Source organism: Erithacus rubecula (assembly GCF_903797595.1).
Source record: "Erithacus rubecula genome assembly, chromosome: 3".
Classification (NCBI taxonomy): Eukaryota; Metazoa; Chordata; class Aves; order Passeriformes; family Muscicapidae; genus Erithacus; species Erithacus rubecula.
The window spans coordinates 35760995-35786787 of NC_136689.1; the positions used below are offsets into that span (position 1 = coordinate 35760995).

General features: G+C 38.7%; 2 protein-coding genes across 4 annotated transcripts; one reads left to right on the forward strand and one right to left on the reverse strand.

The window, feature by feature from the left end:
* The first annotated feature begins 2723 nt into the window (after window positions 1–2723).
* RAB5A (RAB5A, member RAS oncogene family) lies at window positions 2724–19051 on the forward strand. Of its 3 annotated transcripts, none has more exons than XM_079300361.1 (6): window positions 2724–3317; window positions 8922–9174; window positions 12334–12485; window positions 13445–13567; window positions 15370–15463; window positions 17767–19051. In XM_079300361.1, the coding sequence occupies exons 2-6, from the start codon at window positions 9012–9014 to the stop codon at window positions 17880–17882; spliced, it is 648 nt and encodes a 215-aa protein (XP_079156487.1). In that variant the 5' UTR covers window positions 2724–3317; window positions 8922–9011; the 3' UTR covers window positions 17883–19051. The 3 variants fall into 3 exon arrangements, with proteins under 3 accessions (XP_079156487.1, XP_079156488.1, XP_079156489.1); XM_079300362.1 differs by having other exon boundaries at window positions 3066–3424; XM_079300363.1 differs by lacking the exon at window positions 2724–3317 and adding an exon at window positions 3555–3881.
* Window positions 18058–24678, reverse strand: PP2D1 (protein phosphatase 2C like domain containing 1; the record flags this gene model as incomplete). The annotated part of the gene is given in 9 exon segments (XM_079299349.1): window positions 18058–19590; window positions 19593–19678; window positions 19680–19713; window positions 19716–19813; window positions 20267–20408; window positions 20411–20441; window positions 24039–24258; window positions 24350–24444; window positions 24448–24678. Coding segments are annotated over 9 exon segments (1089 nt in total), but the record flags the coding sequence as incomplete, so codon positions are not given.
* Window positions 24679–25793: the final 1115 nt, after the last annotated feature.

A 25793-nucleotide genomic window follows, 5' to 3' on the forward strand; every position in this document is an offset into this window, starting at 1 on the left:
CTGCACACTTTCTGTATGTTATGATATGACCAAGCCAATGTAGGTACAGAAAAAATGAACACAAGTAGAGATAGAAGGCAAAAAAAAAGAATGTTGTAGCAAAAAAGGAAAATTTGGGAAGTTCAAACACAATAAAGAGATTCTGCACATTCTCTAAAATCGATTTCCACTAATTACACATCTAGCATTAAATACAAAAAGGCTGAGAAGAACATAATATTAAAACTCTGCAGGGAAATGCTAAAATAGATGGAAAGCCACCTGGTGAAACCATGACCCACTAACATGAATTTGTTAATATCACCCAGCACAGTTTCATTTTTGGTATATGATATATGAACCACAATGAAATAAATATGAAAACATGACCTGTTTGTCACCCACTGATTGGGGCTATCTATGTGCTTTCATAGTTTTCCTTGCACATCTTTTTGTGCAGACTACAGAAGAAACTTGTCTTCACTACTAGAACTCACAGAGAACTGTCAAGCCTGAAATACAGTAACTGGAACTTGGTAATTTGATTACTGGCACATTCTGTCATGCCTCTATTTCACACATTCACAGTGAACCCTTGGTGTTTGCTGTCCCACTCTGTCAGCATCAACCAGATGTGAACAATTTGGGCATTTCACAAAGCAAAAGAGACGTGTTACAGCTCCGTGTTGCAATCAAGAGTTAAGTTAGCCAGCAGGAACCTCCTGCATGTAAAACAGGCTTCCCAACAGCAGCAACACCATGTGAATAGAATTCCTGCATCAAAAATTCCATTTAGCCTTGAACTTCAGATACATCTAATAATGTGAAAGATTATTTCAATTTTATAAAGTATTTGTTTATATTAGAAGCATAGGCATTGATTTTTACATATGGAATAGTAAGGTCCTTTATTTGATAAGATTAAGCGAAACACGAAATGTCATGTGTGACATGTTTAATCTCTAAATTGAATTTAGTTCAAGTAATTCTAAAGATTCAGTGTAATATTTTTCCACAAAAACTGTTCAAGTATGTACTGTGTCTGGCTGAGACAGAGTTAATTTTCTTCATAGCAGCCTGAATGGTGCTGTGTTGTGGATTTGTGACTAAACTACTGTCGATAACACAGCAATACATCAGTTACTGCTGTACAGTGCTTGCACAGGGTGAGGATTTTCTCTTTTCCCCCATTTTGTCATCAGCCCCACCCAGGGAGAAATGCTGCTGATGGTCCAGAAATGTCAGAGTGGAATACAGGCAGGACAGCCGACCCAAGCTGATCAAAGGGATATTCCACCTCACATGGCATTACACTCAGCAGTAAGAAGTGGAGGTGGACAAAGGGGATGTCTTCCAAGTGAGCTGCTGCTCAGAGAGCGGCTGAACACTGGTCTGGTTACGGGAAGTAGCCAGCGATTTCGTTTGTATTGCCTTTTCGCTTCCACTTTCCTACATCTATTACACTGTCTTTATCTTAACCCACAAGTTTTCCTGCTTTTGTCCTTCCTCTTATGTTCTCTGTCTTGCTGCAGAGAGGTGAGTGAGTGAGCAGCTGCCAGGTTGACTGGATGCTATCTGGTGCTCCAGTGCAGGCCTATCAGGTATATAGTAAAACACATTTGGTTATCTGGAATCTGGTGTTTGCTCAGCAAATCCTGCAATGCAGTTGAACATATTGAGACCAGTCAGAGGATTATGGCAAATAAGCAGTGTATTAGGGCACGATTACATGATTTAAAGGACAACTCTTACACACATTTAGCAAACTCACAGCTCAAGAAAGTTGGTATACTTTCAAACATGTTTCTCTGGAGCTAGTCTGGCATTCTACATCACTGGTGAATGCAAAGAATATTTTCCTTTTTTTGAAGTTACATATTGGCACTTATGTAAGTGATTAACTTCAATTTAATAAAGCAGAAAGGAGATGTTCCTCTGAGACCCAACTGGCACCAATTAAAAAGTATATGAAAAAGAAGAACTGATGAAGATTAAAAGAAAAAGAAGATTCTCTTTTCACTACATTTTCTTCAGTATGTGCAAGTATTGCTATGTCATGTTAGGGAAGGGGAAAGTAGCATAACACTGATGGCAGGCTTTACACAACTTGATTTTTGCCTCATTTAAATATAAGTGGTTGAACTAAAACATATTTTGAGAATACAACATCAATTTGATTATTTCCTGTGATGGAGTACCTAAACAATCTTGGTTAAATTGACCAATTACGAAATACCATTATCGATAAACTTACAAAATGTCTCACCAGTCTGATTGTTTGCTTTATTATTTCTTTCAAATGCCAACTCTTAGACCTTGTTAAAGCTGCTATACTGAAGAAGCACTTATCATGATTGTTCTGTTTCCGCTACAACCGACTTACAGCCTGTGGCCAACTGGCCCTTATCCCGCTCTCTCACTTCGTGCTATGAAGCAATCAAGACTTGTTAGCAACCCATTTTCTCCAGTTTTTAGCACTCTAACGAAAATGAGCCAACCCGTAAGGCTTTATCAGTGCTCTTCAGTGTTTAAAACAGGCAAATTCTCGATGGCAATTCAGGTTTTCCTATGTAGTTTCTCCTTTCAACTCATTTGACTAATAGCTTTGGAAACTGGTTCTTTAAAGGATTATACCCTGGCACCTCAGTGGCCTCCTCAGGCTGCAATGCAGTCCCTAGAGGATTGGCAGAGAACCACGGCATAGTTTGGGGTGGGAGGGACCTTAAAGATCACCCAACTGCCCTGCCTTGAGCAGGGACATCTCCTACTACAGCAGGTTGGCCAGAGCCCCACCCAGCCTGGCCTCGAGCCCTGCCAGGGATGGGGCATCCTGAGCCTCTCTGAGCAGCCCATTCCCGAGCCTCACCACCCCCCGTACATGGAAGATGGAAGACGCGCGGGTCGCTCCCAGGGACTGTTCCCCAGCTGCTGGGGAGCAGCGGGAGGCAGGGAACACCCCACTGCCGAGTGCGGCTGGGCAGCCGTGGGAGCGGGAACAAAAGGAGGAGGGGAAAAGGTGGGAAAGAAAGGGAGCCACGTGACTGGCGCGGGCGAACCGGAAGGGCACGGCGCGTGCGGGAGTGACGTGGCGGCGGCGGAAGTGCGTGTTGTGTGTGTGTGAGTGTGTTTTGGTCGGGGCAGAGGCGGCGGCGGAAGTCGGCGGCGGGGCTGGGTGAGGCACGGCTGCGCCCCCGCCCCTCGTCCCCACCGAGGAGCCGCCTCCCCTCCTACCCCTCCTCCGCCCACCCTGCCCCGGCGCGCCCGCCAGCCCCGACCGACGCACGCACCGACGGACGGACATCGCTGCGCCGCCGCCCCGGCTTCCCCCCCCCGGCCAGGTGAGGAGGCGGTGGCGTCGCGGGGGGGCCCCGGCGGCGGCCAGACGCGCCCTGTCCGGGCTCCTGCCGGCGGCCGCTCCCCCGGCGCTGCGCAGCGTCGTGCCGCGGTACGGGTGGCCGAGATGGGCAGCCCGGCGTGCGGGGAGGGGAGGCTGCTCTTCCCTTCCCGGCTCAAAATGGCGCCCCCGGTTTTCCCACTTCCCCTTATTCCTGTGCCTGGAAGGGAGCCGCGGGGGAGGGGAGGCGGCGGCGGGGGTTGGAGGGGCTGGGCCCGGGAGAGCGGGGATCCTCCCCTGCGTGCGGGCGCTCCTGCGGAGCGGTATCGCCGTCTGGGGCCGGCCGGGAGGGCCGTGCCCCTCGAGTCGCCCTGAATGGGATATGGAAGGGGAGGCTGGGTGCTGGGTCCCTCGCTTTCCCTTTCGCTTGAGTCTGGAAGGAGGACGGTGAACTGGGGGGGAAGTGAAATGCTCCCGACAACGCGTCGCCATCGGGGGGATCGCGACAGGCCTACTGTGCTGGATATCTTCTGCATCGCACTGAATTGGAGCTAGACACAAAGCTAGGGTAGGGTGGAGGAACAAACCTAAGCTTTTTATGTTTTAGAGGAGAGCTGAATTGCATAAGAACTATCCGAATGTTCCAAATAGGGCCACGAAAGGCTGCTCTCTCGGCTACCTTACGCTGCTTTCAGAGCTTGAGGATGGAAATAAGAGGCTAAACCGCCAATAAAGCAGCTGAAATTAATCGGTTTCTTTCATGTAACATTCAGGCAAAGTAAAAACTATGGCATTTTTAATTTTTTCCAGTTTCATAGCGACTCTTCAGAGTTACAGTCAGGCTTACCTACAGATTGCATGTAGGTATTGTTCTTCCATAATGAGAAATGTCAGGAAAAGGTAGATGTTGGCTGAAGTGGGGTGGCTAGAGACAGTGGTATTATAGTCATCACTTACATTTCCTGTATGATAAACCAGTTTATCTGAAACCAATTGGTACCATTCATCATTTGGATGAGCTTATGAGGTGGCTATTACCTTTAATTGTAGGGCTATGATTTTTTTGCACCAACTGTGTTGATTCACTTGTACGACTTGGTCTCATTATGTTTCAATATAAACTGGCTTGCATGTGACAAGCTAGCTGTCACTGTCTTGAACACTGCAGTACAGTGCTGAACCTGGAAGGAATAACAGAAAATTTGGTTAGTAGGACTGGCTAATATATCAGACTTTTTAGTTACTGCTTTTTAAAACATTCAAGAAAGTCCAGTATAAAGAAATTTGAAGTAGATGGATAATAGTTGTAGCCTCAGTATTGTGTGCTTTGTGTCTGTTAATGCAGTGTACAAAAGTTTATTAGTAAGAAACAGTGTTGTTTGCTATGAGATATAAAAGTGGTGGAATGTTCCAGTTTTAAATTTATCGAGAATTTTTTTGTGTGGCTTTTGTATTTGATAATACACTTAATCACATTAATTGTAGGAACAGTGCTCACTGTCTTAATCTCTTCAGTAGGCTGGCTTTTGTCACCAGTGTTACTTTGATACTTCTGTATTAGCTGTGTTGTAGTTGAAAATAGGCCAGTGCTTATGCTTACATGACTGAATTATGCCATTAAATTGAGAGTTTGTAGGTATTGGCTGGGGCTATTGGTATGTTATGCACAGACTCAAGCATAATAAGATTTGTGTTTGATCTGTTAAAATACTTAGGACTCTTTCATAAATAAAACTCAATACTGTCCAACAGCATACAAATGTCTCTTCTGGAGTGAGGAGAATACCCAGAAAATTAGTTGGTGGGATTACCAGGAGTACAATATGCTCTGGGCTTTGTGTTCTGGCATTTCAGCATGCACCTGCTCTGTAATGGGGGGGATATTCAGAAAAGTGAAAATTCCTACTTTGCAGAGTGGCCTCAATATTTGTACTGCCCAAGACTGCAAAATGGAGTTTTTGTGTTAAACTCTATAAAAGTAAGAAAATCTCCCTCATTCCTATGCATGTGAAGCCATACATCTCAAAAGATGTTTATAATAGTTTCTTTAGCAGATTTTTATATTAGCAGATCACTTCCACTACTCTCATATGTATCAGTTTAAGAGCTTGTTTCAAGTCAAGCAGTTGTGTACTTGCTTTTGTGTAGGTGAATGAAAATGTCTTGCCCAGGTTTTCTTTCTTCACATACCAAGCATAATGATTACATTGCATATAAAATTTGAAGGGAAGCTATATTAGTGGATTTTTTTCCAGGAAATTTTCACCAGAGCTGAATTCACAGTGTGTGTGTAAAGTACTGAGTGTACTCAGTACTGGAGTCCTCCCAGGCTCTCCAGGTTTGTATTTTACTGATGAATTAAGAACCAGTAGAATTAATGTGAGACTTGGATTGTGCATGGGGGACTGTAGTATTGAAATATTCTAAATCTTTATGAGGCACTGTTTGCTCAGCTCATAGATGTGAAAAGAATAGGCCAAACCCATTCTGTAGTGGTTGTGTCAAACTGCAGTACTGCTTCTGTTTAGATCTGGCAGGTACTTCCCTTGCTTATTGTGTAAGTATGCTGCCATGTTGTATTTAACTACAGAGTTTTGCCGTCATCTGCTTCAAAAGATGATTTCCATATACCCTTACAGAAGGTATTAGTGACTTTTTTAGTATGCCACAATCATCTGGATGTGCTCTATCGGGTTTTCAGTCTTACATTTTCTTTTATCCTGGGTTGTTGAAAAGTGGATGGTGTGACTAGTAGGTTTCATTATTAATTTATTACATGCATTGATGTGACTGTTGGATGGATGAAGTTTGCAGTATGTTTCTTAGATGGCCTTCCTGTCAGGTACTGTGGCCTACTATCAGCTTTAGAGCTGGTTATTTTTGTACATGGTATCTGACTGTCTAGAATGATTTCAGGGAAGGGATGCTGTAAGAATGTGAACTTTGAAGTTCCCTGATAACTACAGCTTCTGTAGCTTGGGCATCTATAAAAATCAAACTAGATATTTTTCTTGACAACCGGTGTCGATTTTGTGTTCTGAAGTAGTTTTGCAAGGGGTAGTAATTACTGTTTTGTGAGTAGTAAGAATCTGAATAACTACAAGCTGTAAATGCTCAGGTGAAACTGGTAAATATTATGTGAGTTAAATGTTTTTTTCTCATAGCTCCTTTTGCTCTCAGTATGGGAAACAAGCAAAAAAGCAGTCATAGGGAGTAACCTGTACAGTGGCTTGATTTCTTCACTGTGTGTCATCTAGAAGTCACTTGCTCCCAGGAGTACGAAGTCACACAGTCATTGGATGTTGTCCTTATGTTTTTATGAATGCTGCAGAGTCTGGAAAAACATGGGATGTATTAAGATTAAAGGGTTTTAAATTATTTCATGGTTATCTAAAAACACACTGGAATGCTACAGCAAACAGATGGGTTTTTTTTTTTTCATTTTAAAACAGAAGTAACTTAATTGTCTTCATTACTTTCCAAGGGAAAAGATAAACAAATGGCTAACAGTATTTTGAACCACCTATATTTTGGTTATGCCTTGCTGCATCCTCTATTGTAGTACAATTAGGGAGAGATTAACTGCTGTCACTGAGCCATTTTTATCCAAATCATTCCACAATTTCTGAAGCATATTTCCACAGCATGGAGGGGGGAAGAGTCTTGCCTGAGAACCAACACAGTGGTAGTGCAAAAATTTTATTCTATGGTAAGGATGAAAGGTCTGTTATTTTTTAAATAACTGGATCCATTCCTGTATTGTGAAATACTTCACCAAAATTAGTTTAATGAATAGGGATCTTCGTATAGAATTAATGTGGTACTTAATAAGAATGGTGGTAAGACTTGCTGTGGCTTTTTTGCTTCATTCTTTCACTGTGGAACACTTTCACATGTTTCTAAGAATGTGTAGCTAAAATGTGGTACTTAATATATCATGTTGTACAACTGAAATTTTAAAAAATATGTATTTTTTATTTAAGTGTGATGTGATAGTCAAATGGAACACAAACTCAGGACAGAATGCAAAATCTTTATATTCTGCCTCAAAGAACATAAATTGAGAGATGTGAGAAAAGGAGGAACATGAGCAAATAGAAGTGTCACTAAGATGTTGAAAATATTTTTAAGGCATGTATTCTGTTTACAGTGAGAAATGTCTGTTTTTCAGCTGTTCCATTATTCAGTAAATGATGCTGTGATTTTGTCTTATTTATTCTATGAATATTAGTTTGTAAGGGAGTATCTTACTGAAGGATAGGGTTCTGCTGGGCTGCTGAAACAGTTTCCAGGAAAGAAAGTTCTTCAGGATTTGGGTTGAAGGAGAGTTAGGAAGGAGAAGGAATGCTCACCATCTGAGCTAGGCCTGTAGCAAATTGCAATGCTCAAGTGCCTGGTTTGTGTGCTGAGGGGTTTGAAATAGGAAGATGGCTAAAGACTAATGCTTGGTTTAAAATGTAGTTGCTTTATCACAAGGAATAAAGAACAGGAAGTAGTTTGAAACTATTATGTTTGCTTACTTTTTTGCAACATATGAATTACAGCCATTTTTTGCATTAGGAGTATGTACTCTAACCTAACTTGCATCATAGATGTTAGAAAAGCTGTATCCCTGCAAAATGGGCTCAATTCAAATAAATGATCAGCTGGAGTAGGACAAAGTTATGGGCTAGTTTTGATAGGTCTTTTGTTTTGTATCTACTATTATGTGTGTAAAAGCATAAATATTAGGGTCAGAAGTGATACCAGCAGAGTCTAAAAGCTTTCCTTTCCATATGAATAAATACTATGGATGGGGCTTTTTTAGTCAGCTGGAAAGAAGAGTAGGCATATTAAGCAATACACTGTTTGTACTTGTTCTTAACAAAGATCTCTGTTGTTAATATTGATCTAGAACACATGTAAGTATTTGAAATAGAAATTTTTCATTGTATGGTACTTCTCTGTAGCTTCTCTATGGTAGCTTGTGCTACCATAGTGGCCTGGAATTCTTACTGGCCAATTGGTTTTCATATGGAAGGCTTCACTTTTGCTTCTCAGTACAGTTGTTATTTAGACAGGGTATCTGTATTTTTATTTAAGGAAACTGTGTTTAATAGATGGGATAAAAGTGAATTGATGAACTACACTTGGAAAGAAGTTACTGTGGTGTTTGAGTTTTCCCAATTTGCTCAGTTTTTTATCATCCTTGAATAGTGATGACTTTGAAATATTGTTTAGCAATAGCATAATTATGAAAAGTTACTGCTTCTTGTCATTTGTTAGTTTACTGACAATTTGAAATCTGAATCTGTTGTGTTTTACATCAGTCTTGATTTGTTAAGAAATGACAGGAGACTAAGGTGTTGCAAGAAGAAGCATAATTGGATTTTAATGTGATAATTTGAAGCTTTAATGGGAAGACTAGGTGTTGAAGAAGATAAGTTCTTGTTCAGGTATTATAAATTCTGGCTGTAGTTGACAACTTACCAATAATAGTACCTGTAGTCTGAACTGTTGACTTTGGTAAATTTTAAGTCAAGGTATACATAATATATTGCATTAGTGAATGAGACTTTTCTTACTTGGTTTGTAAATCTAATGCACCCACTGTCTTTTCACAAAATAGGTTGTTACTGGCAGAAGAACCAGGATTCAGATCTCAGTGGAACTTGCTTTCAAAAGCTGTTGAAACAAAGGACTGCTTTCGAATTTGGACATGGCTAATCGAGGAGCAACAAGGCCCAACGGGCCAAATGCTGGAAATAAAATTTGCCAATTCAAACTAGTACTTTTAGGAGAGTCTGCAGTTGGCAAATCAAGTTTGGTGCTTCGTTTTGTAAAAGGACAGTTTCATGAATTTCAAGAAAGTACGATTGGAGGTGAGAAAATTACCCTGTTAATCTGTTTTATGTTTTTATATTGCCCTTGCCCTTGAAAACCTTTAATGGCACTTCTAGAGGAGGTCATTGACAGCAAGGATCAAATCTGAGCCCTGTGTCAGTAATTGAGAACTAGAACTTTCTGATTTAAATGTAAACATCCTTTTCGAGTGGAGGTAGTAAATGTGTTCTTGAACAGCATAGTTTTCAAACCTGGGCTTAATGTTACATTTTGTTTGTAAGTGGGTGTGTGGCTCTTTTAATTCTGCTGTATGTATGAAATAAGTGCTTAGTAAGAACTGTGACCTTAGTTTCTATGAAAAAAAAAAAAAAAAGAGCGTTGCATCTTCCAGAAAGCTTGTGTTTGTCACTTATACATGCTGACTTTCATTTTGATTTTGGAGAACTTGCTACATTTCTGGACATATTCTTGTGTTAGTAACCACAGAATTTATTGTGTTATTTTTCCATTTTGTGACTTCAAACAATCTGTTTAAACAGATTTTATTGCACTCTTCCCCTTGGCAGATTTTTAAAGTTATATTGTATTTTGGAGTTATTTGTGCTTTGAGCCGTGTTCCTCTTTGGATAAATTTAAATATATCCTACAACTACCTAACAGCATACAGACTTTACAAAGTATGGATTTTATGAATTGATAAATACTCTCCAGTAGTAGCTGTAGAAGCTTGCATGAGTCAGCCTGTTCCATTGTAATATTTGTGTGAAGGCCTTTCAGTGGTCTGTATGTGTCTTCACACACCAACAGTTGTTGAAATGTATAAACTCTGCAAAGCTTACAAAAATAAGCACAAGCTGAATTTCATTGCATTCTTCTTTTGCCCTATTTTTAGCTGTTACATGTATTTATTTTTTCTATCTGTCAGCATAGAGTACCACATATTTTCTACTTTAGTAGTCCTACTAATGCACATTTTTGGCTTTGTGAGTTTTATCATGGCTTGAGGATAGGTGTTGGTATGAAAGTTTCTGTATACTGTGATAAACAGCTGTGTGGTAATGCAGAGAGCATTCTCAAAGATGTGTTATGAATTACCTTTGCAATGTCAACAAGGTTTTTAGTTTAAAAAAAACTATTCAAATTAACTGACATTTGTTGTCCCATTGCAGTGATCCCAAATTCATTTAACCTCTGTTTAGTTTTTGATTGTTTTAGTGTTTGAGATAACCAAAATGCCCTTATGCTGTTCAAAATCTAAACAAAGGTTAAACAAGAGTCTTAAGTTCATGTTCAGGTATATAAGGTTTAGTGCAATCTGTATTAACTTGTGCCTCTTCTGTATCAAATAGAAACAAGGAAAATGCTATATAATACAGCTGATAACTATTACATAGAGCAATGTTGGGATTCAGACAAGTTTTATATAGAGAAAGCTGTCTAACTGTGTGGCTTCTGGTTGCCTAAGGCATTATTTTCTTTGTATACAGAAGGGCCTTTTACAAAGAGAGGCTTATGTGCATTGTGAATCTGGATAAAAACATCTGAAAGGGAGTGCAGTTACAGGCAGACATGTTGGATGGTGGTGGTGTGGTTTTGCCACTTCAGACTAGTGTAGCAAGGCCTATTAGTTGCTTAAGACAAAAGTATGGCTGTTGAAGATGATAGACTTTCAGATAATTAATAGATGATTTTCAATTTACTATGGCCTTGGCAAGGTTGAAGAAAGTTATCTTTTTTGCAGAAATTAACTGACATTTTAAAGTGGTTGAAATGTTACTTTTGACAAAAACAATTCTCTTCTGTTAAGAGAATAATGTATGTGCTTTCTTAACACCTTCTCTCTGTCTTGGAGAAATATAATATTGAGCTGGTTCTGGGGAAGAATCCCTTAGTTTAGTGCAGGATGTATGGTGTTTTTCCACTCTGCTTTGTTTCTGGGCTGCTTAGGGAGCTGCCAAGTGGAGCCTGTCCTACCAGTGTTCGAATATGTAGCATTTAGACAGATTTATGTTGATTTAACACTGAAGCATCAAAGCTTTTACCTTCTCCAGCCTGCCTGCTCATCTGTGATGGATGCTAATACCTCTGAAGCAGGAGCACCTGACCACTTAAGGAGTCAGCTTCTGGTCAGGGTTTAACCCCAGCCAGCAGCTAAGTCCCATGCATCTGCTGCTCACAGCCGAAACAGGGACACTTCTGTATGCTAGTTACAATGTCCTTTACAGAGCAAGATTGGCTTCATTTTGGTTTCTGTAATGAGTTGAGTTGAAGGTTGCAGCAGTGTTGGAGTGATTCATAGGCTATGATGTCTCAGAGTACATAGGGCAGGATGAAATCCCAGGTATGCAAACGTTATGGGTCAGTGTCTCTTCGGACATTTGATTTAAATTGGCCACCATCCGTCAGTGTGCCCAGTGATCAGAGTTCCCGCTTCAGCTAAGCAGTGGGCTTTCCTTAGCTTTCAATACTGGCTTCTGTGCTGTTTGGGCACTCACCTCCAGACTTCTGATTGTACCTTAATCTGAATGGAAAAGTTTTCCTAGGAGTAACTCTTTGAAGACTTGGAATGAGTTCCTTAGTGTTTTCTGTAACTGAAAATCATTATTTATGGTAATGCGTTCAGCATAATGTCTGCAAGTTTCCCTGAAAATGCAGGGTGTTGAAGTTGTGCTGAAATTAATTATTGAGATCACTTGCAAGGTCAAAAATGTAGCTGCTTTGAGAACAAGAACTTATAAGAAGCGCTTTTTCCTTCCAGACCTGTTAGCTAAGGTGAAGTTGTTAGGAGCTGAAAATCACAGTTTTAAGATGCTATTCAAGTCATATAAATGTATAGAAGTGAAAATATCTGAACTGTTGGATTATAGAATGATGGGATGTTGTTACTGATACTCTAATACACATCCTGCTTTAACAGACTGTTTCTAGAAGGTTTAAGAGAAGGCTTATAGTTACTTAGATTCACTGTTATCTGAGTGAAAAGGGAATTCTTTACAATTTTTGCTTTCTTATGTCTAACTTGTTTAAATAACTCACCTATATTGATCAGAGTTACAGACTATCAGCTAATGCTTGCATCAAATCTATTGTATTTTAATAGTAGGCTTGAATTGTTTTGCATCTCTGTGGACATAACTATATACGAATATAGAGATATAAGCCAAGTTCTGGTTTCAGCACCTCTGTCTCTTTTGTAGCTGCTTTTCTAACCCAGACTGTATGTCTGGATGATACAACGGTAAAATTTGAAATTTGGGATACAGCTGGGCAAGAGCGGTACCACAGTTTAGCACCCATGTACTACAGAGGAGCACAAGCAGCTATCGTGGTATACGACATTACAAACGAGGTAAGTTTGGATTAGGGATGCACAAGGGGGATTTGGAAGTTACTAGTCTTGCACTGATCTTTACTTCTCACTGACTTGTGTAAATCAATTCATCATTTTGTAGAATCACAGAATGGTTTAGATGGGAAGAAGCCTTTAAAGTTGTCTAGTCCAACACTCCTGCCGTGGGCAGGAATGCCTTCTGCTGGATGAGCTTTCATACTGCACTGTGTATGGTCAATTTGTGCCTCTAAACTTTTCTGTCTAAAAGACTGTTTCTAGGGTTGGGGTTTTTGGTTTTGTCTTTTTTTATTTTGTATTAAAAAGAGAAAAATCCTCATGTAAACATGTTTCGAACTGAAATCAGTTCACAGGGTTCGAGCTGTTACTCTCATCACATTGCACTTTTATTTCTGATAGTAAAGACATAATTTTAGTATTGCATTTTTGCAAATTTTGATTAAGGATTGGAAAGGTAGCACAAGTTATTGAGACCAAAACCTAAGGTTATTAGATTTTTTTATTTCAACTTAGATCTGTTAAGCTTCATTTGTTTCTGATAAAATGAGACTTACACCCCAGAGCTCTCAAAACCCCCTAGAAATCATGTACCATAATGAGCAGTGCTCAGTAATTAAGTAATTTTGAGGCCTTTTCAATATAGCTGTTCATACACTTGAATCTTCCAGAGAAACTGAAATTCCTGTTTTCTCACTTAACCACTTCTTCCCTTACTCTCCCTACACAAAGATCATCCTACCTACTTACTTCAGCATTATCCCAGCTAAGCATAGTTGAGAGCTAAGGGTAGGAATGTTTCATTTTAAAAGCTCAGCTGGCAATTTGGAGTGTGCCTTTGGACTAAGGTAGCAGCCTTGCATTGGTTTCCGTGCTTAAAGTGTAAATAACAGAGATGGGGATAAAAGGTGAGCACAAAAGGATGATAAAACTCAGTTGCATCATTTTGCAATCATTAACAGGAGTCCTTTGCCAGAGCGAAAAATTGGGTCAAAGAACTTCAGCGACAAGCAAGTCCTAACATTGTAATAGCTTTAGCAGGAAACAAAGCTGATCTAGCTAACAAAAGAGCTGTGGATTTCCAGGTACGTACATAATTTTTGTTAACAGAAATTGCATTTTGTTTGAATAGATAGTAAATAAACCTAGGGGGAGCTTTTATGCATAGCCTAGCTAGTTATTATGGAGGTCATGCTGTTAAGTATAAATGTCAACTGAGACTAATTAAATTATACGTGTTTCCAAAAAACCTATTTCTGTAATATGGAGGAATAGACTTTTTGGAATAATTAATTTTACGTTGAAGAATAATTAATTTATTTGCATAGCTTCAAGGCTAATTGAGTATCTGTTCTTTGATGTGACCTCTTTCTGTCTTCTACCCAAAATTACTGGTAACTAGAGTTTCAGTGGATGAAGTAGCAGTAACTTAGTGCAAACTGTTATGTCTGATTTGTCAGCCAGAGGATTTTGATTATCGTATGATACAAAGCTGATTGATGTGCATAACTTGCTTAGGCTGTACTGTTGAAGCAGTGTTCAAATTTTAATTGAGCTTTTCATGGCATTTCTTTTGGTTTAGTGATTCTCTGTGCTCTCACTGGTGTATTTTATCTTCTAGAAAGTTTAATCAAGTCATCAGAAAATAGCCTTTAAACTGGATTAAACTAACTGCAGGTGGTTTTGGTCCATTCATGATTGACTGAATCTGAATTAAGATAGTATTTATTAGTCAGTAATTCTGTGTTTTGGGTCACTGTGTGAGATGCAGCTGCATATAGTAATGAATTCTTTTGTAACTGTAGAGAGTTGAATTATAAGTTGAATTATAGCCCTGGTTTAGGCATTTTTCTGCCAGCTTTCTAATTTTGTACTTGAGTGAGAGTTGACAGGAGACTTTCATGTTTTATGAAAAATTGTGGTATTTAACAAAAATTTCACGCATGACTGCAGTCAATAATGTAATCACATTTAACGACCAAAGTAGATCTACCAGTACTATTTTTTAACTATCATAGTCTTAATGTTTTTCAGATGTTAAGGGTTTTGCTACTGTGGATTTATGGCTCCTTGTGGGCTTGACAGGCCTTTCTCATTGCACATCACTTACTCGATTTCTAGGTATTTGTTGATGTGTTGCTTCAGATACAATTACAGTGATCTTAATGGGTGTCAATTAGAGAGCACTGTAGATTATTCTTATCATCATAGTGTTCTGTAGTTCAGCTTTTTTGCAGATTTCTTATTGAACGCAAAGGCAGTTACATAATCATAAGAAGCTGGAGATTCTCAGCTGAATTGACTAATAAGAAGTGGCAAAAATAGGTTCTTATGAGCAGAGTATCAGATTAAAATTCATCCCGAAAAGAGAGGTAACATGGCAGAATACTGAATACTACTTATTTGCTGTCACTGTGAATTTGTATCAGGGTAATAAAACTGTTGTGATCCATCTGCCTCAATGGTTGAAAGATTCAAGATAGTTCACAGGCTGCCTTTTTCCAGGGTAATAATGGACTTGGTGACACTTTCTGAAGCTTATTTATACTTAGTATCAGAGCAAATGTTCTGCACTGGGCTTGTCTCTTTCATAAATATTTTCATTTATTATTTAGTTTTGCATGAGATTTTTCTACCTGGGTATATTTCAGATTAGTATTTAGGGATTTTTAAGTTTAAAGCTTCTAATTATTTAACTGATTGGTAGAATTGTAACTTCTCCTTAGTTGGTGTATAACATTGTCAAATAAGTGTTTCCACAAACTGTCTGTCTTTGAAAATGCTGTAGAAATTGTTCCTTTGTAGCAATTAAAATACAGTGTCTAATGACTGTATGAGATTTTTTTTTTTTTTTAATGAAGTAATATATTCTTATTTTAACTTTCAGGAAGCACAGGCTTATGCAGATGACAACAGCCTATTGTTCATGGAGACATCTGCCAAAACATCTATGAACGTAAATGAAATATTCATGGCAATTGGTGAGTTTATGAACAAACTGAGAACTCTGAAAATAATGATTTTCATGAGATTCAGACCATGACAGTCTTCCTATCCTTTCTGGTTTTTGTGTAAATTGTTTCTGGTATTGAAGTGTCCTTAAGCTCTTTCATTTGTTTAGTTTTGTTTAAGCAGCTAACTGAAATCCAAAAGCTGTGCCCAAGATGGCAATGTGTGCTTAAATTCAGTGTCCAAGTTGTGGGTGAAAGACCCTGCATGTGAAAAGTAAATCTGCTTATATATTTTTAACTTAACATCATCTTAGGAGTTTCTGTAAAGATGCTTAAATGTACTAGTAAATATAAACCAAGAATTTTTGTGTGTTCTGCTGATACCAAAATTGTATTTCATTATTAATAAACTTCTGAAAGTGGAGGAAAAATAATTCATTTTTAGGCTGGCCGCTGATCTATTTAGTAGTAACCTTAATTATAGCAGATGCTTTACTAGTGGTAATAGTAATGTATAGCATCAAATAACCTCATTCAATCTGTTTTGCCTCTTGCACCTCTCTAACCCACTTTTTGTGAAAAATCATCATTGATGTTAAAATTAAATGTTTGTAAAGAAGTCTTAATCTTCTGCTTTCTGAGTCAGGGGAGCAAGAGGTAATTTGTGGTGCCCTTCAAACTTCCAGCAGATGCAAATTAAATTACCAGTATAGCAACACTATTTAACAAGTACTTGCTTCATATTAACTATAAGTACTTGAAGAAGGGGGATAGACACAAGCACTTAACTGTATGACAGAAAAGTATATTTTCCTCATAAATGTTCAATATAGGCCTGCATTTAATGATACAGAAATACTCAACTGTACTGTTCTGGTGAAATTTCAAAATTATTGTGTTTAATGGTGCAGTTTGCTTCCTGTTTATAAAGAAATCCCCAAAATCTGATTTTTTTACATTTGATGTATCAACAGTTATTCTTGCCTCCATATTTTAATGAAGCCTACAAAGTAAATTTGAGGGGAAAAAAAGCCCAATTAGTAACTGTGTGTTTTGTCTGCAATGTTTTTTGGCCATGCAATATTTTACATCAGTGGAGTGAAATTCAGCTTTGTCAGTGCATCAGAACAAGATCTGTGCAGCAGTAGACTCTGAATGGAAATTTTTATGAGATTGTAAATACTGCATGTAATCTGGAATGTCCTGCAAAATGTGGATGCAATCCTCGGGACCATGTGCAAATATGATCTTAAAGCTGAGAGAAAATGAAAAATGAGAATGTTGAAACAGTTGCTGGGTGCAAGCTGCACCTGCTTGTATCTTGACTGCTTCTGCACTCATTCAGAACTTCCATTAAAGAAACCCAATGTTAATGCAATTCTAGATACAGTTCTAGAATCCAAAAGACAGCTCTAAAGGCATTTTTCTATTGGTGGTTGTCCCTTTGTACTGGCTCAGCAGCTTAGTGCCATGTGGATTGTTGGGTTTTATCACAGATCTGTAGAACAGCGCAAGTTGGAGGGGCCCTCAGAGAGGATCCCTGTGGCCCACCCTTTTGCCATGCACCCTGAGGTTATCTGGCACCACAACATGTTGATGTCTGCTCTGCAGTTTATTTGGCTGGGTTTCATTTTAGAAAAAGTTCTTCTAAAAACTGACAGAAGTAATTACTTTGGAGTGAAACCATTCAGCCAAACTATAGAACAAAGGTGTTGTTGGGCCCTGGTAAGATAGGCCCATGGAAGTCCTTTTGTGCAGAATTTAGCAACTTTCTAATGGAGAGAAATCTAGGAGAATACTGCTCAGAAGGGTGACAGCTTTCACCCTTATTTTTTGTGTTAAGATGGAGGAGGAATCTTGGAGCTACAAGGGCAACAAAGAAATTACTGGTCAATTGACTCATAAGAACTGGAGAGGAGACAGCTTGAAAAAAATAGGAGTGGGTTGATCTGGTGCTGAGGGCCATTTTATATGTTGTCTGCAAACACTTATTCTGGCTGGATAACTGGGAACTGTTCAACCCATTTCTATCTGTGTTTTGTGCCTTTTCAATGTTTCTGTATCTTTTGCACTAACGTCATTTACTGGCACAGCACACCTGTGCAGATACATTTCACTGCTCAAGTTACCAACGTATTTCACTCCTGGAAATCATAGATAAAGTAGCTGATCATTAAGAAGTGTCTTCACTTCTGTCATTACCAGTGCACTGAATCAAATCAGATTATGCAATGAGTATACTGATATGCCTATAATGTGTTGTTCTGTTTGCTCAGGTAATTTAATCTTGGTAAAATCTCGGGTTTAACTCTTACTTCCTGTTCACCTTCCAGCAAAAAAATTGCCCAAGAATGAACCACAGAATGCAGGAGCCAGCTCTGCCAGAGGAAGAGGAGTAGACCTTACTGAACCCACACAACCACCCAAGAGTCAATGTTGTAGTAACTAAAAGATCAATTGCTTTAAACTGTTCTGAATATTCTTCTGCTTCCTAACTGTTAATAACCATGGAATTGGAGTGCTTAACCTGGTCCAGTACAGCTTCCAAACAGCGAAGAGACTTACGATAATACTCAAGTTCATGATAAAGAGTTTTATTTTGACCTAAAATTTTAACATGCATGTATCTACCACTGGCTGTAATGTTTCAGCAGTAGAGGAGAGATGGAAGCGGAATAAACTTCCTTCAGTTGAAAGGTTTTAAAAATCAGTTGTTATTATTAGGGGTGTAGAAGAACTACTTTCTGTGGACCTAATTGGCCAGTTCCTGTAGCCTCAATACTGATCACTGTTATAATAAATAGATTTGGGTCTTTTCATAATTCTCAATTGTGCTTTAAAACTTCAGTAGAAACAGGGTCTAAAAATTGCTTAAACTTATTTGCAGTATTGATGCAACCAGTTGTTTCTGCAGGTATCCACTGTTTAGTTATACATTCCATAGGTTAATAATTTTATTACAAATAATACGTGCATTAACAATTTTAAGAATCCTATGCTTGCCAGAAAGTGGAGTTTTAGTTGGTACACTGTATGTAAATTATATCAACCCAGTTAGTTATCTTAATGAATTAGTGATGAATCAAGTCTAACTTCATTTCTAATCTGTGCAGAGGGTACAGACCAGTAAATTCAACTCTACAACTTAGGATATGGGGTTTTTTGTCCTCTACAAACTGTAAGAGCTCTTCAAGTAAAACCACAACAAACTCGGTGTCTGTGACTTCTTTCTTGTTTCTGATCATTGCTGGCCATTACAGTTTGTTTTTCCCCTAAGGAAAAAAATAGTGCACTAATGATTATGTACATCCAACTTAATTTTAAATTTGGATATTAATGTACTGTAAATAGGTACTCTGCATTGTAGTCTACATTTGTTTAATACTTTCTGTAATATTTAAGAGTTGCTTAAAGGTATACAGAATGTACAGTTACTTAAAGCTAACTTTTTTCCTCTCTAATCAAAGGGGGTTCTGAGTTCTTCCTTTATGGCTAGAACAGTAATAAATGATGCTCCTGTATCTGTAACATAAGTACTGCTGTCTGTCAGTAATGAACTTCGCAACTTTGTTTTCCAAAGTACATTTTATTTTGATCAGTCCAGTATATTGCACTAATTCTTTTAGTTATTTTCATTATATGAAATCTACAAAGTGTGTCAGAAGAGATGAATTAGTCTATTTAAATGTTGAACTGATAGAAACTTACTTGTGCAGATTTTAAATTTGCAGTAATCTGGGTTTAGCAAGAAAAATGACAGTTCACCAGTGTTTAGTTTTATATTGAGGTGCTCAGGTTTGAATAAAGTGGTTTAAAAAAAATTTGATTACTGCTTCTTATTGAGAGTTTCAGAAGGTTTTATCGCATTTGTACAGTTCCAGATAAGATGTCTGATTCACTGTATGGGTCAGCGTTAAAGATGCTTACAATAAATTCATGGCACGGCTAAATATAAGCTTGTCCTATATATACACTTAGGCACTCCAGTCATCCTATGATAAATCTTTAAATGTTGAGGTAATTTGGTATCTTATCACATCCATTTAGAAGTATGATCAAAATTGTAATATTGGCTCTTGAACCTGCAGCTAATGCAGTCTTTGCCAGCTGTTCACAAGGGGACTTGTTGCATTGCAGTGTCTCTGAGCTGATTGTGTCCTTTCTTCAGCTTGTGATTTGAAATTGATCAGGTACACTTTTGTGTATTTTTCAAACTGTGATGGTGGTTTAGAACCCAATGGTGATAGTCTCTAGCAGTTCTTGACCAACATCACCTGCAGTTTGCCACAAAATGATTTGGAGTCCATTTTTTCTGCCAGCTGTGTATTGGAGTTAGAATTAGATGGTGTGGTTTTGTTTATTGTGGGGGCAATTTCATGGCTTTAGACCCTGATGCCAGCACATTCTCTTGAAACTGTCATAGCTGTGACTTGGACCTGTTGCACAGTGTTTGTTTCTTCCTCCTCTGAAGTCTCACTGTGGTTAAAAACTCAGATAAAATTTTCTGTCCTCAAACTGAGTTCTTCAGAGTTGCCTTGTGTGCTAGAATTGGAGTAGTGTATCTCTATTCTTTGAATTTACTTCCTTTTTACTGAAAAGAGGCAGTTCTGGACTAGGTTGACTCTTGTGGTATGTACTTCATTGGAATAATATAGCTGTATTCTATCTTGCAGATGTTTAATAGTGTTTGAGTCAGTTAAGTTGTCTCCAGTGAGGGATACTAGATACAGGACATGAAGTCCTGTTTTGTTGAAGTGTTCATGCACTCTCAAATAATGAGTGAATGTTGAGTTTTGGTGCAAGTACTTCAGGTAATCCAAAACCCCTTAAAGCCCATAAGAAGCCAAAATAAGAAGCTGGCGAGTAACAATGACAGGGACAGATGCAATATGAGGTGCAGGCATAATAGATGTTCTTTTCACTGGAGCTCTGTGATGTCCAAGAGCACTTGTAGTTCTCAGGTATCCCTCTACTAATCTGGTTTATTAGTGCTGATGTTTCCATCATTCTGAGGTGTTTTCCTCCCACATTAGAAGTGCTCTTGAGAGACATTAACTCCATTTTTATGTAAGACTGCCCATACAGCATCTGAAGTTACAATAATATTTATGGGATCCTGGATTTTTTAAAGATACTGCTAATACAGTATCGAGCTTTTGTTAAGGACTGGAAAAAAAACTGAGATTATTGTTAATAATCTACTTCACAGGCAACAATATGTCCATCATTGAATCCATTTCTGGTTTTGCGGCAAGATTTTCTGTGGTTTTTCCCCTTCCATTCTTAGGAGATTGTTCTGGAATCTTAATCTCCTGACTGCAAATAAAGTCTTGCGAGGATCTCAGGTGACATTTCATTCAGCTTGAAGTGCAGTCTAATACGAAAATATGTACTCTTGTTTAAAAAACAGTCAAGATGCAACCTCTCTATTTTTCTCAAATACTTTTGCTTTTTCCTCCTATGAGTGTGTGCTTTCAAGGGTCTGAATGAACTCAGCAAGAAGTTTCAGCTCAATTGTAGCAACCTACAATTTCTAGTGCTTGAAAGTAATTTGGACATGATGTAGGATTTACTGTTTACTTATGTGTTGCCTTAAATATCTTACGTGGTTAAGGCACCCAAGGGAGCAAGAATTCTTAGTCATTGTGTGAAGCTGAGGACTAATTTCTTTGCTTTAGTAAGAAGAGGTATTTCCCCTGTCCCTCAGCATTTCTGAAATCTGAGAATTGAAAGTGTTAGAAATTGCAGCACTGCAGGGGATTGATCATGTCAGACTTGAACACAGAGCATAAAGGCAAGAGCTCTGAACTGAAGTGCTGTATTGTTTGGCATCCTCTGTGGCTGCCTGGGAGACCATTTCTTGTGTAAGGGGAGCTGTTTTGTCTGCTCCATGTGTTGGCATAAGGGTAAAAGTGATGCCAGGCAAAAGGAACTTACCTGGGGTGTGGTGCCTTTCTGGAGTTGGCTGCACTTTGTTCATTTATATTGTGTTTTTAAGATTGTCTGAGTGGACTGGGGCACAGAGCTCTGAAAAGGGGTGTATGGGTAGACATTGCTTACACAGTAGTTGTGTTTCTTGGGCAGTACGGGCATCACTGACTGTAGGAGACAGCTAAGTGTAGTCTGTGAAGGCAGATTTCTTCTGCTTTAAATCAAAAAATGATTCAAAATACCAAACTGAAAGGATAAACCTTTTTAATTAATTATAAATTGTAAATGCCTTAAGTTGTGCTCTGTATGTGTCCTTGTGCTTGCTTCCCCCTCCTTCCTCTGATTTCCATGGAGAGCTGGAAGAATGTGTAAAATATCCTTTGAACCCTTGGAGCAGGACCACCAACTGTAAGCCTAACAAAGGGCATAATGTAACCCGTGTGGAACAATTTGACTGCAAGAGAGAGTAAAATCTAGTCCCTTTTGGAGGCAAGTCTCTCTTGTCTGCAAACCAGAGACAGAGCAAAAGAATCAAGAAAACTCAGCTGACCTATCAATATGGTACTAAATGAAGAAGGTGGCCTGTGTCACCATCTCCTGCTCCTTGTGTTTGACCATCCTCTTTAGTTGCTTGTCTGGAGCTGAAGGAGCATGTCTACTTCTGTAAGAACTCATTCCTTGGGGGAAAATGAAGGTTCATGTTGCATGAATTTTTTCCTTTGATGTGGTACATTTGGTGGAAAATTAATTGTCTTAGATTAAATGGATGTGTATTTAGCAGCGGTTCAAAAATGTGGATTTTAATCATAAAAGGTTTAAAGTCCGTCTGATGGACTTGAACCTTAACTTGTTAGCAGAGCTTGAATTTATGGTATCCTTAATTGCAGCCAGCATGAAACCCTCCCTGTAAGGAATGGATGGAGGCAGGTAACAAGACCCAGAAGCAATTAGGTGGAGAATTCACCTAGCCTCAGTTCTTGCCTTCATCAATCTCTTTGGTATCAAGTGTGTTTCTGTCCCAGTAAGGTGGAAACGCTTCTGAAAACATTGCAGCCTTTTTTGAGTTTTCACACCAGAAAATGTGTGACTGCATTTCCTGAAAGAATAGCCAGGCTAATGCTAAAGTACCTGTTTTGATACCTGTACAAGTCACATAGGTGCAGGAAGCTTCTTTGAGGTGAAGTATAGCTGTAGCAGCAAACACTGAAGAATGGAGGTGGTGAGATACACCACAGTTACCTAGTCCCAGTTCAGTGTCAGTGCATGATAAAGTTGGTTTACAGTGTTTCTCAGGCTGGCAGATAAGTGCAAGTTATTGTTAAGGAAAAATATTTTTTTATATCTGGAATTTTTTTTTTCAAATGTGGAACATGATTTTTTTGTTTTGTTTTGTTTTTTTTGTTTTTCTTTTTTTTTTTTGTTTTGTCCTGACAACAATGAAGCCTCTCAAATGGTTCTTTTTTTCTGCTGATCATTAGTTTTGGAGTTTTGGTCAAATTTCATATGGAGAAATATGATGTCTTAAAAGTTGTGTGAATGCACACATCACAGGAAGAAAGCCTCTGATGTCAGCTGCAGTGTCAGCCCAGCTTACTGATGCCAGGGAGAGGGATGGTGTGAAAGTGGTGTAGTGCTGGCCATGTGCTTCATGCAGAGGCAGGAAGAGAATGTAACAGTAGACACAAATCCATTTGGAACTCTTCACCCACCAGCTTTTTTTTTTTTTGGTTTTTTTTTGTTTTTTTTTTTTTTTTTTTTTTTTTTTTTTTTTTTTTTTTTTTTTTTTGTTTAATAGAACTGCTTGTGCACTCCTGTGTGGGAAAGCAAGTATCTTGCTTGTCATCTCACAGCTGTTTCATGTACAGGAGAGGGCTTGACTGGTAACAGAAATCACCAGGTGGGAAGTTACAGTGACTAGAGTTGCTAGTTTGCAAGAGCTTTCTCTAGTGCCTCTTGTAGCAAGAGTGGGTGCAGAAACATGAGGAATGTATCATTGTTTCTGATGGTAATAAATGACTGATTCTGTACTATAGAAAAGCAAGGTTCTACTTCAAAAGGAAACAGGTCTGAATAGTTCTTTTATGACAGTAAAATACAGCTGATTCCTGTTTCAGAAAATAATAATTCAGATTATTCCCTTAAATAATGTTTTCATTTTGCTGGTAGCAAAATGTGGAGGCAGTTAGTCCAATGAAACAAATTAATTACAAGAATATCTTAAGCATGTTTCATTGACACAAGGACTTTATCAGATCAAAAATCAGAACCCTGTCCTAAAGTGATAACACCTTAAACCTCTTGATTTAAAAAATAAGAAAAAGATTTTAAAATTCATATTATTCTTACAGAGGTCCTTTGTGTATTATGGAATGCTTCCTAAGTCTTATATTAGTAAATTGAATTAAATGCTTTAATTTGAATATTGTGCTCAGGCTACTTATCTAATAAGCTGAATCCTATGGTCTGATAGCAGTATCAGTTGTGAGGAAATTTATCATGTCTCCTTCATGTTGTCAAGCTAAAGAAATTGCTGCTTTTTATCTCCAGATACCAAATGCCAGCAAATCTCTAGATTAATTTATGTTTGCAGGGCTTTTTTAGGGGGGTTGGTTTCTTTGGGCTTTTTTTTTTCTTCCTTTATTGGATGAAGGGAAAAAAAATCCTAGCATGGAACATACTTACCTATAATAGCAACATGCAGTAGCCCAGTAACACCTTTAGCTGTCCTGGCTAATGGACTATGTGTGTTGTTTTCAGGATGTTTTCTTTCTTCTCCAGTGCCATCCGTCTCTTCACTAGGAATTATTTTTACCACTGAACTGCAGTGAACTTTGGAAATCTCAATCCTTCCCAGCTGTAAAAATCTGCATTCTTCAAAAGGACTTGGCATACATTTTCATGGTACACTTTTCTTGACAAGACTGGTCTTGTTGGTCTCCTCATTGCCTGTTTTTTCTCTTTTTCCCTGTAATCTGCCTTGATTACTTGAAGTGGCAAAAAAAAAAAAAAAAAAAATCTAGAATTTGCTCTTTGTTTTTGTTTTTGTAGGAGGAATCTATGTGAGAAAGCTGTTCAAGAAATCAAAGTGGAAGCTTTGCTACAATTGTTTCTGTAGCTGTCACACCGTGACAGCCATCAAGAATCTCCAGAAAGCATGTATCTGACCTAGTTTCATGGTTGTCCAGCACAATAAACCTGTCTTCCATGTCTCTCTGCCATGTGGAATTTTTATCTTGGCAAATCAGTAATGCTTTTATTAAAGAATTATTTCCTTTCTTAGAAGTACCAGGATTGTTGATATTGGCAAGATCACAGTGTGGGAGTGTGGATTATCCAGAAGGAATTCAAGTGAATAATTAATCTGCCTGTGTGTCTCAGAGAATTTAGCAGTGTAGAATTTAGGTACTGCAAGGACCTGACTCTACTCAGCACCAGCCTCTCTGCCCATCTTCCAGCCAGAGCTCATATCTTCCCCCTCTATCTACCTCCAGTCTTTCCACTCCAGCTCCTTGCTCCAGTCTCCCCCATCAGCTCAGTCTCTCTCACCTCACTCTGCATCCCCCATGTATTCCCATGTCTGGCACCTGGTGCTGCAAAGCCAGGAATCAGAGCTGTAGCACCTCCAGGCTAGGTGCTTCCTGACAGCCCTGGTGGCACAGAGGGACTTGTCTGAATTCAGTACCTGCACTTTGGCATGTCTCTACCTGGCATGGGCAAACTGATGCTGCTTTCTAAATATTGTAACTAACTCTGATTTGGGAAAATTGACAAGAATGACAAAAGATGCACTGCTGATGCATTTCAGCCAAACTGTAATTTTAAATCTGACCATCTTGGAGCTTCTCTAGAAAAAAATTATACTTTTGGCTTAATACATTCAAAACAACATGTCTTCCAAATCCTATTCTCAGAAACAGCTAAGCCTTTTTACCTAGAGTTTTTTTTCCAAGTGATTCTGCTTCAGGCTTGGAAAATTTCAGTTTGAGCTGCATCTTGCGTAACATTCAGCACGTGACGTACGTGCACAGACACCATAACACAAAATCCTGACACCATGTGAACAGCTAAGCTTGCCAGCCTGTACTTCAAGTATGAAAATATAGTGTTTATAATCAAGTTGGTTATAGTTTTTTCAGTATTTAGCATTTATGTCTGGATGCATGAGAAAAATCAGGAAAAAAATGCATATGCTATTGTATTCTCTGTTATGAGATTTCTGTTCCAGTTAGTCTTTGTTAACTGCTGATAATTCATCAGCAGGGCAAAGGGAGGTGGTTTAGCAGTAATACCCCACAGCCACATTACCAGAGCAGCCTTTGGGAATTTCATCCTACTTCAACATCATTCCTTTACTGGGGCTCTCTCTTTGCATTCCATACAGCCACACCTGAATAGACTAATTTCCACTTGTTTTCCAGGATTTCAGCTA

Coding starts and splice junctions, on each gene's coding strand:
- RAB5A (XM_079300361.1), top strand. CDS start 9,012: ATGGCTAATCGAGGAGCAACAAGGCCCAACGGGCCAAATGCTGGAAAT. Junction 9,175..12,333: donor TCAAGAAAGTACGATTGGAG/GTGAGAAAATTA, acceptor TCTCTTTTGTAG/CTGCTTTTCTAACCCAGACT. Junction 13,568..15,369: donor AAAGAGCTGTGGATTTCCAG/GTACGTACATAA, acceptor TTTAACTTTCAG/GAAGCACAGGCTTATGCAGA.